Source organism: Eptatretus burgeri, chromosome 15, assembly GCF_056783735.1.
Source record: "Eptatretus burgeri isolate ZD-2024b chromosome 15, Ebu_testis_v1, whole genome shotgun sequence".
NCBI classification, from domain to species: Eukaryota; Metazoa; Chordata; class Myxini; order Myxiniformes; family Myxinidae; genus Eptatretus; species Eptatretus burgeri.
Window position 1 is genome coordinate 45721335 of NC_140975.1, and position 15892 is coordinate 45737226.

General features: G+C 42.8%; 1 protein-coding gene across 3 annotated transcripts in view; it reads left to right on the forward strand.

The window, feature by feature from the left end:
* Positions 1 to 15892, forward strand: part of POLA2 (DNA polymerase alpha 2, accessory subunit) — a 41167-nt gene that overhangs the window by 8860 nt on the left and 16415 nt on the right. For 2 of the 3 annotated variants that reach the window (XR_015052009.1, XM_085858337.1), the window contains exons 5-11: positions 4241 to 4353; positions 4545 to 4738; positions 4875 to 4963; positions 5091 to 5246; positions 5368 to 5430; positions 5586 to 5643; positions 14385 to 14503. Coding sequence is in view for 1 of the 3 variants with exons in the window: in XM_085858337.1 (XP_085714463.1) it covers positions 4241 to 4353; positions 4545 to 4738; positions 4875 to 4963; positions 5091 to 5246; positions 5368 to 5430; positions 5586 to 5643; positions 14385 to 14503 (792 nt within the window). In the remaining 2 variants the exon portion in view is untranslated. Of the gene's footprint in view, positions 1 to 4240; positions 4354 to 4544; positions 4739 to 4874; positions 4964 to 5090; positions 5247 to 5367; positions 5431 to 5585; positions 5644 to 14384; positions 14504 to 15892 lie in introns of those variants that run through there. The other variant, XR_015052008.1, reaches the window with a different exon arrangement.

Below are 15892 nucleotides of genomic sequence, written 5' to 3' on the forward strand. Positions count from 1 at the left end.
TCCCAGGGGAGGAGACCGTTTCGCAGCACCACCTGGTTGTCTGCGATATAACGGTGAAAGGTGCGCGGAGAATTCGGCGGGTGAAGTACCAACCGAGGATGAAGGTGTGGAGGTTGAAAGAGGCGACAGTGAAGGAAGCATTAAGAGAGAGGCTGAGTATGGTTGAAGATGATGTGGTTGAGCTTGAAAGTGGTTGGATGCCAATGAAAGATAGTCTATTGGGAGCCGTTGGTGAGGTATGTGGATGGACAAAAGGGCCACCGAGGCACTGGGAAACATGGTGGTGGGATGATGAAGTTGGAAAGACGATTGAAGAGAAGAGGAAGAAGTTCAAGGAATGGCAAAAGGCAAAGGATACGGTTGAAGAAGAGGCAGCACATGAAAGTTATAAGGAAGCCAAGAAGGCTGCAAAGAAAGAGGTTGCAAAGGCGCAGGAGGCCCATAGGAAAATGTTTGGAGAACGCTTGGATTCGGAGGAGGGTAAGAGAGCGGTATTCAGGATTGCAAAGCAGATAGCGAGAGAGAGGTTTGATGTGACGGGGGTGAGTTGCTTGAAGGATGAAGTGGGACAAATAGTTGTGGATTCAGATGGAATTAAAGGACGATAGAAGAGATATATGGAAAGGCTGTTGAATGTAGAAAATGAATGGGATAGAAACATCGAGAGTAACCCAGTTTTAGGACCAGCAGAGAAGATAACTGAGAAGGAAGTTGAGGAAGCTATAAGAGCAATGAAGAGTAGAAAAGCAGGAGGGCTGACGGGAGTTGTGGGAGATATGTTGAAGGCAGCGGGAAGTTGGGGTGTGAAGAGAATGACAGAGATCTGTAATCTGGTGGTGAAAGAAGGCCGCATTCCAGTGGATTGGGAACTGAGTACCCTCGTCCCTCTGTACAAGGGGAAAGGTGACCCTCTGGACTGTGGCTCCTATAGAGCAATAAAGTTATTGGAGCATGGAATGAAGGTATTGGAAAGGGTGTTGGAGAAGAGGATAAGGAAGAAGGTAAAGATTGACGAAATGCAGTTTGGATTTATGCCAGGAAGAGGAACGACAGATGCAATTTTTATTGCAAGGCAGTTGCAGGAGAAGTACATGGAGAAGAGGAAGAAGTTGTTTTTTGGGTTTGTTGATCTGGAGAAAGCATTTGATAGGGTCCCACACGAAGTAATGGCATGGGCATTGAGGAAGTTAGGAGTGGAGGAATGGTTGATCAGAGTAGTGATGGCCATGTACAAGAGAGCACGCACAGCTGTAAGGACGAAGGATGGGAACAGTGGTGAGTTTGAGGTGAGGGTAGGAGTGCACCAGGGGTCGGTACTAAGTCCACTTCTATTTGTAGTTGTGATGGAGGTGCTGGCTCGGAGGGTAAAGGAGGGTTTACCGTGGGAGCTGCTGTATGCAGATGATCTGGTGTTGATTGCAGAGAGTATGGATGGACTGAAGGAGAAGATGAACAAGTGGAAGGAATGTTTGGAGGCAAAAGGTTTGAAGGTGAATATCGGAAAGACGAAGGTGATGGCAAGTGGTAAAGCATGTGGTGAGGTGGAAAGGACTGGGAAGTGGCCGTGTGCTGTGTGCAGGAAGGGTGTCGGAGTGAACTCCATTCAGTGTACAATGTGTGCTGAATGTGTTCATCGAAAATGTAGTGGGGTGAGAGGGTCATTAACCAGTGTGGCAGCTACATTCAAGTGCAAGGTGTGCATCGAGGGAGCAGCAGATGAAGGAATTGTTGAGTTGGATCTTGGAGATGGTGTGAAGCTGGAAGGGGTGAAAACATTTTGCTATCTCGGAGACATGCTGAATGGAGAAGGTGGATCAGACTCTTCGACGGTTGCTGGAGTGAGATGTGCATGGAAGAAGTTTCGGGAACTGAGTGGCGTGCTGACAAAGAGGGGAATGTCGTTGAAACTGAAGGGAAAGGTGTATGCTACATGTGTGAGGAGTACGATGATTTATGGGAGTGAGACATGGGTACTGAACATGGAGCAGCAACAAAGGCTGGAAAGGGTGGAAATGCGAATGGTTCGGTGGATGTGTGGAGTATCGTTGAGAGAGAGGAAGACAAATGATGACTTGCGGAAGATGATGGGAATAGAGTCTGTGATGGAGGTTGTGAAGAGAAACAGGTTGAGATGGTTGGGTCATGTGTTGAGGAAGGTTGAAAGTGACTGGGTGAGAGGAGTGTTGGAAATGAGTGTAGTCGGAAGTAGAGGACGGGGAAGACCGAGAAAAACTTGGCTAAATGTGGTGGAAGAGGAAATGTGGGCAAGGGGATTAAGGGGAGATGCAGAAAACAGGGTAAAGTGGAGAAGATTGTCATGGGGCCCGCAAGGCTAACCCCTGCTTTAGCAGGGAAAATGGCGTGTGTGTGTGTGTGTGTGTGTGTGTGTGTGTGTGTGTGTGTGTGTGTGTGTGTGTGTGTGTGTGTGTGTGTGTGTGTGTGTGAGTGTGTGTGTGTGTGTGTGTGTGTGTGTGTGTGTGTGTGTGTGTGTGTGTGTGTGTGTGTGTGTGTGTGTGTGAAAGTTCCCAAGACCCCAATGAGCTCCATCATTTGGAAATGGAAAGGATATGGAACTACCCAGACTCTTTCTAGAGCTGGCCGTCTGACCAAACTGAGCAACTAGGCAAGAAGGACCTTGGTCAGGAAGGAGACCAACAACCCAATGACCATTCTGACAAAACTACAGAGTTCCTTGGTGGAGATGGGAGAACCTGCCAGAAGGACAACAATCTCTGCAGCACTTCACAAATCTGGGCTTTAATGGGAGAGTGGCCAGACGGAAGCCACTCCTGAGAAAAAGGCACATGACATCAAGCCTCGAGTTTGTAAAAAGGCACGTGAAAGACTCAGAGTGTGAGGCAAAATAGTCTGTAGTCTGCTGAGATGAAAATTGAACTCTTTGACCTGAATGCAAAGCACTACATCTGTCAAACTGAGCACAGCTCATCACCCATCTAACACCATGCCTGCCGTGAAGCATGGTGGTGGCAGCATCATGCTATGGGGATGCTTTTCAGCGGCAGGGACTGGGAGACTTGTGAGGATAGAGGGAACAATGAATGGAGCCAAATACAGCCAAATCCTTGAGGAGAATCTGCTTCAGAGTGCAAAGGACCTCAGACTGCAGCAACGATTTACATTCCAACAAGACAATGACCCCAAGCACACAGCCAAAGCAACACTGGAATGGCTTCAGAACAAGAACGTGAAAGTCCTTGAGTGACCCAGCCAAAGCCCAGACTTGAATCCCATTGAGAATCTGTGGAAGGACTTGAAGATCGTAGTTCCCCGACACTCCCCATCCTACTTGACAGAGTTTGAGCAAATCTTCAAGGAAGAATGGGAGAAAATCCCCAAATCCAGATGTGCAAAGCTGATATAGACGTTCCCAAGAAGACTCGAAGCTGTAATCGCTGCAAAAGGTGCTTCTACAATGTATTGATTCAGGGGATTGAATACTTATGTAAATTTGATATTTCTGTATTTCATTTTTAATTAATTTGTAAAATTTTCTAAAAACCTGTTTTCACTTTGTCATTATGTTTTAAAAGGGAACATGAACCATTCTGAGCAAATTTGAAAGTCTTTCCGAGATACCAAAGTGTGGATCATCCAAAAACCACACTGATTACATTCTGTAACATTCCATTACATTGCCATGTCTGTCAGAAAATGAGAGGAATCAAATTATTGTACACCTTCGAGCAGAGTCTTCCATGAGCCATGTTTCAAGGCTCATTAGCATGTGGAGAGGAATTGTTTATGACCTCAGAAGATGTCATCAAGCCATTTGGATATCTTTAATGAATGTGTTTGTCTTACTCGGATTCTACTGTATACATCAGTTGGCAGCATGCCAGCAAGTGAGCTGTCTATTCGGGGTTCAATCTCCGATAGGATCATACTTAACTAAAACATGTCATTTCGGTACAGTTCCATTTCGGAAAAGGGGTGCTGCATCTTGGAGGTGAGTCTTTTTTTTTTTGGATGAAGTTGTAAAGCTGCAACCGTTTAGGTTGTAGATATTACAGATCCTACAATATCTTTCAAAGTGTAGGCCATTGTGTCCTGGTACCCTGTTCAAAGTGCTTGTGATTAGCAGTTTAATAAGTGTACTACCTGAAGTAACTGTGGTGTTGATATGCAGAGGTTTAATGGGCCAAATGACCTTTTTAAAATTGGTTTCTTTTTTATTATTTCATTGTAATATGAGAGTATCTACCATTTGTACATCCCACAGGGGTCTCAAAAGAGACAGCTGACGACACCAGAACATCCAGTCTCTAAACGAAAGGTGGGCCAGGGACGCAGCCCCCTCCTCCACTGCATCTCTCCTTCCATTATTTCGCCCAGGTGAGATAATTGTGAGCTTTGGGTTTTGCTGTTGGGCATTTTCTGTTGAGTTTGTTGTTGTAGAGCTTTACAGTTTTTAATCTCCATACATGAGAAGGTCCAGGCTGGAAGTAAAACCAAGCAGAGTGACACAAACTGGGTAAATGTGATTTGGAATTTTTTTTTTGACCATCTGATCATCGTTTCTGCAGTGCAACACCTTCACAGAAATACTCTTCACGAACCAATGCTGGTGTGGTGGTCGCATCTTATGGACAGCCGCACAGCACACAGTGGCAGGGTTGCCAAGGACGAACGGCCCAAGTTGAACGGTTTACTGGTGGCCACGATGCACTTCTCAAACCTTACAAGCACATGTTCCAGGGCTTGCATGACATCAGGGAAGGTGAATCGTGTGTCAAGAGATTGATCCATTGTGATCTCGGTTTCCCTTTTTGGGGCATGTAAGTGTAGGCTGAATGCAAATGGTGTTTATAATTATGGAAGGTTGGATGTCTACAGTTGTGTGATACTTGCTGCAGTGCTTGACCAGAAGATTGAAGACATGGGACATTTTTTGAAGGAGGCTTACAATATTGAAGAATTTTCTTCCTTAACATTGCCAACACAGGTAATGGCTTGTGGGGAAAGAGGACTTGGTGCTGCAAATGTGTGTGCCCAGCAGTTTCTCACAACTAATTCCTAACTTTAACAGGAGAGAACAACAGATCGATTTTTCAAGCAACTTTCTCTTGCAGGAGTCTGTTACCGTGCTCGGCCAGATTTGCTGCGATGGAAATGGGAAGCTCAACCACCAATCACTGCTACTTGAGGGAAACGTTGATATATCTGCAGGCCTCACTGTGCCGCTCAACATATCCGATGTCAACGAATATTCTTTATTCCCTGGCCAGGTGCAATTTATATTCATATATTTGTTCTACTCTAAAACATAATTGATTTACAGTAGTTTACATCATGCACACAGCGACATGCTCTTCGGGATGGATAAGCATGCCTGCCGGTGTGTTGAAGGTTGTCGTGATGGATGGGATTAACACCTCTGGTCAAACGTTTGTAGCATCAAAGCTTTATGAGGTATGATCACATTTTTATTTGTACAATAACCTGCTTTGTTAAATCTCAACATATGAACCTCTTCGAAGTCTTCTCTCAGATTTTTCTCAAATGGTGTTATTTGTTATCCAAAGTCAAAACATGATTTTATTGGTATTTGTTTTTTCCTCCTCTAGGGAAAACCTCTTCCGTTTTACAAACCTTCATCTGAAGAATTAGAAAACACAAATTGTGGTGAGTAGATTTTCACCAAAATCCTCTACTTTATTATTATTATTTTTTTAATCCATGGCGGTCTCTCTCATAAAGACCTTTAAAATATATATTTAGAATTAGGGCGAAGTCGATGGCATACCATCGCAAATCCCCACGCTTCCCACTTAAAGCAAAGTTGAAAGATGGCAAAGAGATCCACCTGGAATATCCCAATATCATTTTGAGTTTTAAAAATATTTTCCACCTTGACCCCTGTGAAATCGTAAAAATCTCCAAAAATGTATTTCATGTGTCCCCCCCATTGTTGATTGCATATACAAAGTTTCATTAGCTCAGTCACCAAAGGTGGTGGAAGTTATGTTTTCACCCCTGTCTGTTTGTGAACAGGACATCTCAAAAAGTTCTTGATGGATTCAGATGAAATTTGGTGGACAGGTTGGATGTGTGATAAGGACGAATAGATTTTGGTGAAGATCCGGATCTAGATCCGGCTACTATAATTTTTCAAGTGATTCTTCGCTATTGAGGTATAAGACCTAAAACGATATCTAGCATGATGTATATAGGTATAAGACCAAAAACGATATATATATATATATATATATATATATATATATATATATATATATATATATATATATATATATATATATATATATATATATATATATATATATAAAAAGTTGTGGACAGATTCACACGAAACTTGGTGGACATGTTTGTGTGTGACAAGGAAGAATTGATTCAATCTCAGTGAAGATCTGGATGCGAGAATTTTTTTTTTCATTCCGAAGCGATTCTTCCCCTTTGAAAGATGGGACTAAAAACGATACATAGCGTATTTCAAAAGGTTGTGGACGAGTTATGACAAAACTTTGTGGATGAGTTGGTTGGGCGACAAGAACAAACCGATTCGATTTCGGTTCAGGTGCAGATCCAGATCCGGCCGATCAGTGGGATACAAAACGTAAACTGTTCAGCCTGGTGGACGTATGTGCTCTACTGAGTGACATTGGCGTTTCTTAATTTGCTCATAGTTGCCTTTTTTTGGTTTTTGACCCCACCTCAAGGCCCCAGGTAAGCGGGGCCAAAATGACTGCTGTCACAGCTTCTTGCCATGTGGTGGTCATAACTACCAAGTTTGGTGAATTTCTGCAAAATCATTTAAGTTAACCCTCCCGTTTTTTTGTTTGTGTTTTTTTTCAGAGCACGAGGATAAATAGTGCTTTGAAAATGTTTATTTATTTGTGGAACTTTTTAGGGTTCCTGCATTTGTTTTTTGTGATCTTGAACATTGTATTTGTGGAAAAATCATTCTTTACTTCCAAAACAAAGTATTTTATTATTTTCTTTGTAATTTCATAATCTTTGGAATGCCAAGTGAACCATAACCTCATGTTTATTTATTTGCGGAACCTCTATGACTTGTCGATTGCCAAGGTCAAGAACTAGATATCTGCGATCGCCAAAGGTAAGCCTCCCCCTACCAGGGGAAGCTTGTTAAGGGTGATCACCAATGATGGCGATTTTGATTTTTTTTTTTTCTTTTCTTTTTCGGACCACCATATGACCTCGACCTTCAACGTTTAGAGATAAAGTGTAAATCAAGAAAATTTGGCCCCATCTGCAATCTATCCATAAAACTCATCATCATGAAAATCAGAGGATTATTATTCAACTTATGATCAAAAAGGTGTTTTTTGTTCATTGGGTCACAATCTGTTTGTGTGTGTCTCTCTCTCTCCTCATTGTCAATGCCAGTGCATCCTTTTCACTGCACCGTTTCATTTTGGGAATGTGGATTGGGATGTGTTTCGTTCATTTCTTGCTGACGTGCCATGGACTTCAGCTTTTAATCTTGGTCCTGATGTGGCTGCTGAGGAAATATCCCAATGGATTCACACTGGTATGGACATTTCTATTCCCTCACATGTCTGTCAAGTGAAGGTTCATTCCCATCCATGGTTCACTCTGGCTTGTGCATCAACAATTGCTCATTACAACTACTATTTCAAGCAGTACCATGTGCAACGGTCTCTGGAGTGGAAATGTCTGTTCCGCAAAGCAAGTAACCTCTGTAAAGGAGTTCTTGAGGATGTTAAGCGGCAATATACATCTTTTGCAGCCGATTCGATTGTGACTCAGTGGCTTGGACTTTTGGTGGATTGCCAAGTGTACTCAACCACAATATATCTTTGATACCTCCTCTCTTTCATGGACCTGATGTTGTTACTTTACCTCTGGATGAGGCTCACCTCTTTTCAAATCGCTTTGTTTCTAAGTCTACCCTCGATGATCAGGGACACCCTTTTCCTGATTTTTCTATCTCGTACAGACTCTGATATTCCTGTTCCATTTATCACTCCAAAGAAGGTTGCCAGAATTATTCGTACTCTAGATGCCTCGAAAGCGACTAGTCCTGATGGAATCCCTTGTGATTGTATGAAAGATGTGTTGGCCTGAACCTGAACTGTCTGATTCTTGCCAAGCTTTCCAACCTGTCTTTGTCTGCTTCGATGTTTCTTTCATTCTGGAAAGTAGCCTCTGTTGTCCCTGTTTTCAAGGGGGCTGGTGAGAATTCTGAGCCAAGTAACTATTGCCCCATCAGACTTTTTCCTGTAATAAGTAAGGTATTTGAATGCTTCATCAACTAACAACTTCTCAGCCATCTGGAGGACAATGAACTTATCACTGGCTTGCCAGTATAGTATGGCTTTTGCCATTCTTGCTCTGCTAGTGATCTGCTATCCTTAATTACGGATCATTTCAAGAGTGCATTGGAGCTCAAGGGTGAAGCTCGATTAGTTTCTTTGGATATCTTGAAAGCCTTTGATAAAGTGTGGCACAAGGGTCTGCTCCACAAGCTTCAGTCGTATGTTGTATCTGGAGTGATGCATTCAATCATTTTGGCTTTCCTTACAAATCGCAAGATGAAGTTGGTACTTGAGGGTCAATGTTCTCCTACTTGCTCCATCAATTCTGGTGTTCCACAGGGCTCTTTCCTTGGTTTCATTCTGTTCCTTGTTTATATCAATGATCTTCCTGATGATGTTTGTCTCAGCTAGCCATGTATGCTGATGACTCCTCACATTACTGTACATCTGCTAATTCACTCAACACTACTCGTAATGAGGTTTGACTGTCGCTGGACAATGATTTAGAGAATGTGTTGAAGTTTGAGCAAGACTGGCTCGTAACTTTCAATGCAAAGAAAACTAAATTGTTGTCCATGTCTCGCTCCAGAAACAGGTCTTTCCCTTCTATGCACATGGGGTCTTCAACCTAAACAGAATCATCTGAGCTTCAGTTTCTTGGTCTGAACATCTCCTCCAACCTCCGTTGGGATGAGTGCATTTATGGTGTTGCAGAGTGCTACCAAGCGAGTTGGTTGTCTTTCTCGAGCAGAAAAGTATTTACCTCCAGGTGCTGTTTTGTACCTGTATTAGACAACTGTACACCCCCTCATGGAGTACGGTTACTACATTTGGGCTGGAGCACCAGCCTGCCACTTATCTTTACTTCATAGGCTCCAGAAATGCATAATTAACTTGGTTGGTGTGGAGATGGGTTCAACTCTTCAACCGCTCTCACCATAGGTCAGTTGCCACTCTCAGTCTGTTCGACAGATATTTTCATGGAAAATGTTCTGCTGGACTCCTTCTTAGTTCCTCCTGAATGAGTGTTTGGACGCAAGACTCGGTTTGCTATGTCTGCAGACCCATGTACGAAAGCTGATCCAAAGTGCAGAACGAAAGGCTATGCAGATAGTTTTATCCCTTGTGTTGTCTCACTTTAGAATTCACTACCTGTAACATACTTCCCATTATCCTACGCTCTACTCGGCTTGAAGAGGAATGTCAATTCCTACTTCCTACATCTTTGAGGTTCCATCGTATTTCACGGTCCGATTTCTGCTTCTCTCTGTGTCTTGGATGTTTTCTTGTTATTTTTCTTTCTTTTATTTTGTTTTGCTTTATCCTTGTCGTTAACCTTCCCATAGCCCCTTACCTCAAGTGGCTTTATTCCTTGTTTGGGGGCAATTTCCATTAAAAAAAATCTTACAAAATAGGTCAAGGACACAAAACAAATATCAATTGCACAACATCAATGCAGGTATACTATTAGGATCCAAGAAGGCCAAGGAGTCTGAGATTTTTCACATTGGAAAAATTGAGTGATGACAAAAAAAAAAATTCAGACCACCATTTGACCTTGACCTTTAACCCAGAGGGTGTTAAAAAGCATTGTAATGTACCCAGCAATTTGTAGCTATTATGATCAGGCATTCGATAATATGAGTGAGGAAAGTGAAAAGAAAATATTTATCGTAAATAAATAATTGCAGGCTCTTTCAAATGAAGGCATGGTTGAGGGTCCGGGCGGTGTTTGTTTCTCTCCGGACACGTCCGGGCGGTGTTTCTCTCCAGACGGGAGTTTGTCTTCGGATGTGTCCGATCAGTGTTTGTGTCCAGACGGCTTGTCTCCGGATGCGTCCGTCGGGTTTTGTCTCTGGACGTGTCTGGGTGGTATTTATCTCCAGGCCATGTTTATAATATGACTGGTAGAAAATGGATTTCAGGCATTATTTTGTTTCTGTCTTCACTGTTATTCTATGCAGAATCATTTTGACGAGCCGAAACCCCGTCACAGACGGATTCCGTTCATTCAACCACCCTCACCAGCTCACCCACACTCGAGGGATATGGACTAGACAGGGCGTGCTTGCCCCCGCCTACTCATTCCCCGCCCCCGTCTCTTCACTCCCCGCCCCCCGTCTTGATTCCCCGCCCCACTTGACCCCGGGCCCTCATCCCCGTCAACCCCTTCACACTCAACCCCGCCTAATTCACCCCAGCCCCCGCCCACTAATCCCCCGCCCCATTTCCCCCGTCGCCCGCTTTCAATTTGCTTACTCCCGCCCAAAAATTTGCTTTCCTTGCCCCCCGCCTCTTCACTCCCTGCCCCCGTCTCTTCATCTACCGCCCCCACCTCTTCACTCCTCGCCCCCATCTCAACGAAAAGTGTTTATTCTGCTTCAGAGTTGAAAGTTGACGCTTGCCACTATGTGCTATGCACTCTTACAGGTACGAAGTCTCTTTCAGCCCAGGTCACAGTACCGAGAAAAACTTTACGCGACCGCGAGGAGGAGCACAAAATTGGTCCTTCAGTATTAATTTATAAAAGATACAATGTTTCTTGTTACATTTTTTTTGTGTCAAATTCACATTCTGAGGTAGTCAGCATGTGCAGAAGAGGGTTTTACATTGTAGACGCTATTTTCAAGGAGTGGAATTGCACCTCTCAGCGGTAACGGTCTGTTGACGACAGACGTAATGACGTCAGCGAATGACCGATGATGTCATGACGTCCTGACGTCTCTCAGCGGTGACGTCACACGTCGCCATGTAAACGAATGTAAAAGGAAAAGTGTTTATTCTGCTTCAGAGTTGAAAGTTGACTATTGCCGTGATGTGCGATGCACTATTACAGGTACGAAGTTTCTTTCAGTCCAGGTCACATTACCGAGAAAAACGTGACGCAACCGCTAGGAGAAGCACAAAATTGGTCCTTCAGTATTAATATATAAATGAGACAATATGAATCGTAATTAACGCTCCACCGCACGTTTGCCTTCCCTTCCTCTCACCTCACACTGTCTTCCCTCCTCGCTCCCCACCCCTCCTCATTCCCACTTCCTCCTTTCCTTTCCACTCCACCTCTTCACTCTCCCTCCTTTCTGTCTGCCACCCCTCTCTCCCTCTTCCCCCCTCCTCCTCCCTCCCCCCCAACCTTTAGTATTCCCATCAGCAAAGTGATGGGTGGTATTTGCTTGTATTAAGTACACAAATGGACAATTAAATCAACAGTTACAGGGGTACTCACCAAAGTGTCGGGCCGAGATTGCTTGTCGGGATTGGAGTGGTGCAGGTCTCAGACATATGTTCGTGTCTTGCAAACACAGACTTACTCAAATAATTTGGTGGGAAGGCAAAGGGGATGTAAGCCTGGAGCAATGCGGCACTCCCCTCTCCCTGACCAGGCTTTTGGGTGAGTGACTTTGTGAATGTGGACTCGAGAAATCTCTCATCAACCTATCGAATGGGCCACATGGCAAATCCAGAGTGGAGAAGTCGTCATTGAAATGCCGAGGGATGGTGTGATCAAAGCATCAGGGAAATATGAATACAGTGTTTGTACAGACAAATTTTGTATTTTGAAAACCAAGGAGGCTAATCATGGCTACAAAGCTAGGTGGACAAACATTGAGTGCTTGCATTGCAGTTTGTCATGTGTTCATTTGTATTTATTTTTGAAGTCGTGAACTACGCCAAAATGTAATGTGCTGTGAACCAGTGCTGATCATGCTTCTGTTGGTTGTTTTAAATACGGTAAAGGCGCTGACACACCCTGACGATTTCGCCAGCGTATGCCGACTTATGAAAAATTTGTCTAAAACGCTGGCACACGTCCAATACGTTATGGGCAAGTTTTGATAACATTAAGAGCACGCTGAAAAACACTGCCATACGTCGTAGTACGCTGGCTTTCATCGTTGTACTTTGCGGTTGTCCTCAAATTTTAGCATGCTTGAAATTTTACGACGTATGCCAGTGTATGACTCACACGTTCCGCTACGCTGGCCATAAGATGTAGGCACGTTATGCGATCGTTGACACATGTTACTTGTAAGTTACTCATAAGTCGAAACACGTCATGGTAATGATTAGCGTACCCGAAACTTATTTATAACCTATGAGTAATGTGTTGTAGGCACGTTGCACGATCGTTGACACTCGTCGAGGCACGTTATGCGATCGTTGACACATGTTACTTGTAAGTTACTCATAAGTCGAAACACGTCGTGGTAATGATTAGCGTACCCAAAACTTATTTATAACCTATGAGTAACGTGTTGTAGGCACGTTGCACGATCGTTGACACTGGTCGAGGCACGTTATGCGATCGCTGACACACGTCGAGGCAAGTTACTCATAAGTCGAAACACGTCGAGGTAATGCTTAGCGTACCCAAAACTTATTTCTAACCTATGAGTAACGTGCTTTGAACCGATGTGTAACGTACCTCCAACGCATATTGACGTATGTAGACGTATTTGATTGACGTCTTTCGGACGACCACAGAACTTGCTGAACGTGTTTCTAATTTACAGCTACCGTATAATGGCGTATTGACAGCGTTAACAAAAACAACATTAACTTCCCATATTTCGTCATGTGCCGTTACGTCACGTCCGATTGCCTCTTCAGTTTGCTCATGTCTTATTCTTAGTTCCTCCTCTGTGAATATTTTCTTTTTGAGGATATTGTCACATCGACGTCGAAACTTAAAAGCAAATGTCCGAATATATTTTAAAATTCGTGATAGACTAAAAAAACAACAACAAAAAAAAATCAACAACTTCTGATATTTCGTCACGTGCCGTTACGTCACGTCCGATTGCCTCTTCAGTTTGCTCATGTCTTATTCTTAGTTCCTCCTCTGTGAATATTTTCTGTTTGAGGATATTGTCACGTTGACAAATATGACAGCATACTTCATCATTTTTCAGCGTGCTCTTAACGTATACACAACTTACCCATAACGTATTCGACGTGTGCCAGCTTGATTCAGCAAATTTTTCATAGGTCGGCATACGCTGGCTAAATCGTCAAGGTGTGACTGCGTGGTTGACAGTTTCAATTTTCAGGTGGTTATGATTTAAATCTGCGTGCGGCAGGTTTTTAACAGGCTACGCCACGAGTTCGTCGGTGATACGTGCAGCGCGCTATGCCTAAGTTAAACTATCATTGGGCATAGGTTGTGAACGCCAACAACAGGCTAAGCATTCGTTGGTATAAGTTATCTATAAGACAACGAAACGTTCTGTGCCCGTTACTAATATGTTATGCATACGACCAACACGTTATGAAAACGACCAAAACTTTTTAAAAAACATCAAAACTTCAGCGTACGCCAACATTGTACATACATTTTTATACGTTGCCATTGCTGGATAAATCGTCAAGGTGTGACAGCGCCTTAACCTGTGGTTTCATGTCATTGACACTGAAAACTGTTTACATTCCTGATTTTTGAAAAATGATAAAGTGATATGATAAACATGTCGAAATACTATTTACATTCCTAATTGATCTGAAAGTTCTTCCCACAAAGTCGTTCAAATAATATGCACAAAATATCTCATTAATATTCATGACCCTGGAAGTACAGTCGGCAGCGATGAGTTGTGTCAGGGAGGAATTAACACCTCCATTTTTCTGACTGACTGATAGTTTTGCTAACAACAGTAGATGATCTAGCTTCATCTTGAACTCCAAATCAATTTATCTATGAATGAAGGAAAGTAAAATGGGGAAATTAGCCAATTTGACTTGTAGGCCAAAAAATACGGTGACTTCCGAATAAAATAAAATAAATACTATAGATGTACTCATGAGTAGAAATAAAATGAATGAAAAGAATCAACATTTTACAAGTAAACCACACAATCCAGATAATTAGGAAGTTTATCATTACCCTGTTAAGCAGCATCAGACGGTAAGCTTCACAGTTTGGTGAAAGTATGTCCTTGTGCTGTATGTATTATATGTACAAACTCCTCCACGAGGTTCAGGTAATTATTTAACAAGGCACATTCATCTTGTGTTCACTTCAAGTTTTGCCAGCACTTTGATCTTACTATTTCTTTTTAAATAAAAAAAAAAAACAGTCTAATAATGTCTTCCTCTGGAGAGCAGAGGCTGCAATGGTGCTGGTGGGTTGTGGCCCTTACACCACCTCTGATGGCATTTGCTACGACCCTCTACTCGACCTCATTGCGGTGATAAAGCGTGACCGGCCCGACGTTTGCCTACTGGTGTGTTCCTGCAGCTTGTTGTTTTTGAAATGGGTTGTTGCAGATGTTTTTTCTGGTTTAGTGATGGGATGTAACATTTTATCACTTTTTTGGAACTTGGGTTTCAACAAATGCAGCCTCATGGCTCTGAGATTTTGTCGCAACTAAGTTGTTCTACATCATTTCCTGTTGTGGCTGATTTTTTTTTTCCTCCATTATTATGTATCTTCAATTCATCTTTGGCAATTCTCTACGTACTTTTATTCAGTCGAGGCCATTTATTCCTGATGCATGAAACACCCTGCTATCCATGCCGACAGAAAACAAACTTTGGAATGCTGGCTGCATTTTCCATCCAATCATGATGTAATTTTGTTTAAAATTCTCCACGGGTATGTGCTCCTATGTTCAAAGTTTTGTGTCAAGCGGTTGCGGAGAAACCCAATTTTAAAGCAAATAAAGGTGAAAAAGAGGTCGGGGAAAAATAAAAAAGTGGGGTCCTCAGCCGACATTCTACAACATGGTCAAGGATGGTTGTGGATGCCTATTACTAGTTAACGTATTTATCTCAAGTGAGTGCTGATAATCTCCTGCTCTATAAGGACCACCTTGCTAACTGTCAAATTTCATAACAAACCTCTGGAAATGTGCAACATATTGACAGTTACAGGGGTACTGGGCAGGGTACAGCCACCCCCCCAGTCCTGGGCAGACGACATTTTCAAGATCCCATCCCAGGTCTTGCCGTGGGTTTGTATTAGATTTAGGCAAAACTAAAAGGAGGTACTGCCCCACTGCAGTGCCATACAACCACTCGTCAATGACACGTCATTGCTGTGGAAACGGTGTGTTAATGCCATTCTCAGTCATGTATCATATTGGTTGGTTCACCTTGCTTCAACCACGACAACCATCTGTTTGTGATGTCACAAATGCGGTATCAAGTCAAATATCCTGGTCAGGGGAGGGGTGGTTGGGTGTTCTGCCTTTAGTTTGAGGTGAAAATATGAATTCCATTTTCATTAGATCAGGAAGATAAATTCACCCATTGCAGGGAAGGATTCACGACTGGCTTGAAATGACATGGAGAAAAATTAACGTCCTTGCTGAGATTCTAGTTTGCAGGACAGTTAATATTTTGGGGAGGGGGGGAGCAACATTTTGATTCCCACTCACTCGTGTGACAAGGATCAAGATTTATTAACATTCATCCTTTCATCTTAAGAAGCAGTAAATCTTTTGGCTGGGAAAAACCATGTCCAGACTTCGTGCACAATACTTCACCAGGGCAAGTCCCCATTAACACTACAGTGTTATCTTATAAATGTAAAACATTTTGTAAATTTTGGTTTCTTATGAGGGATGCAGGGTTTTTTTTGTTTTGTTTGTTTGTTTTAATTTGAAATGTCT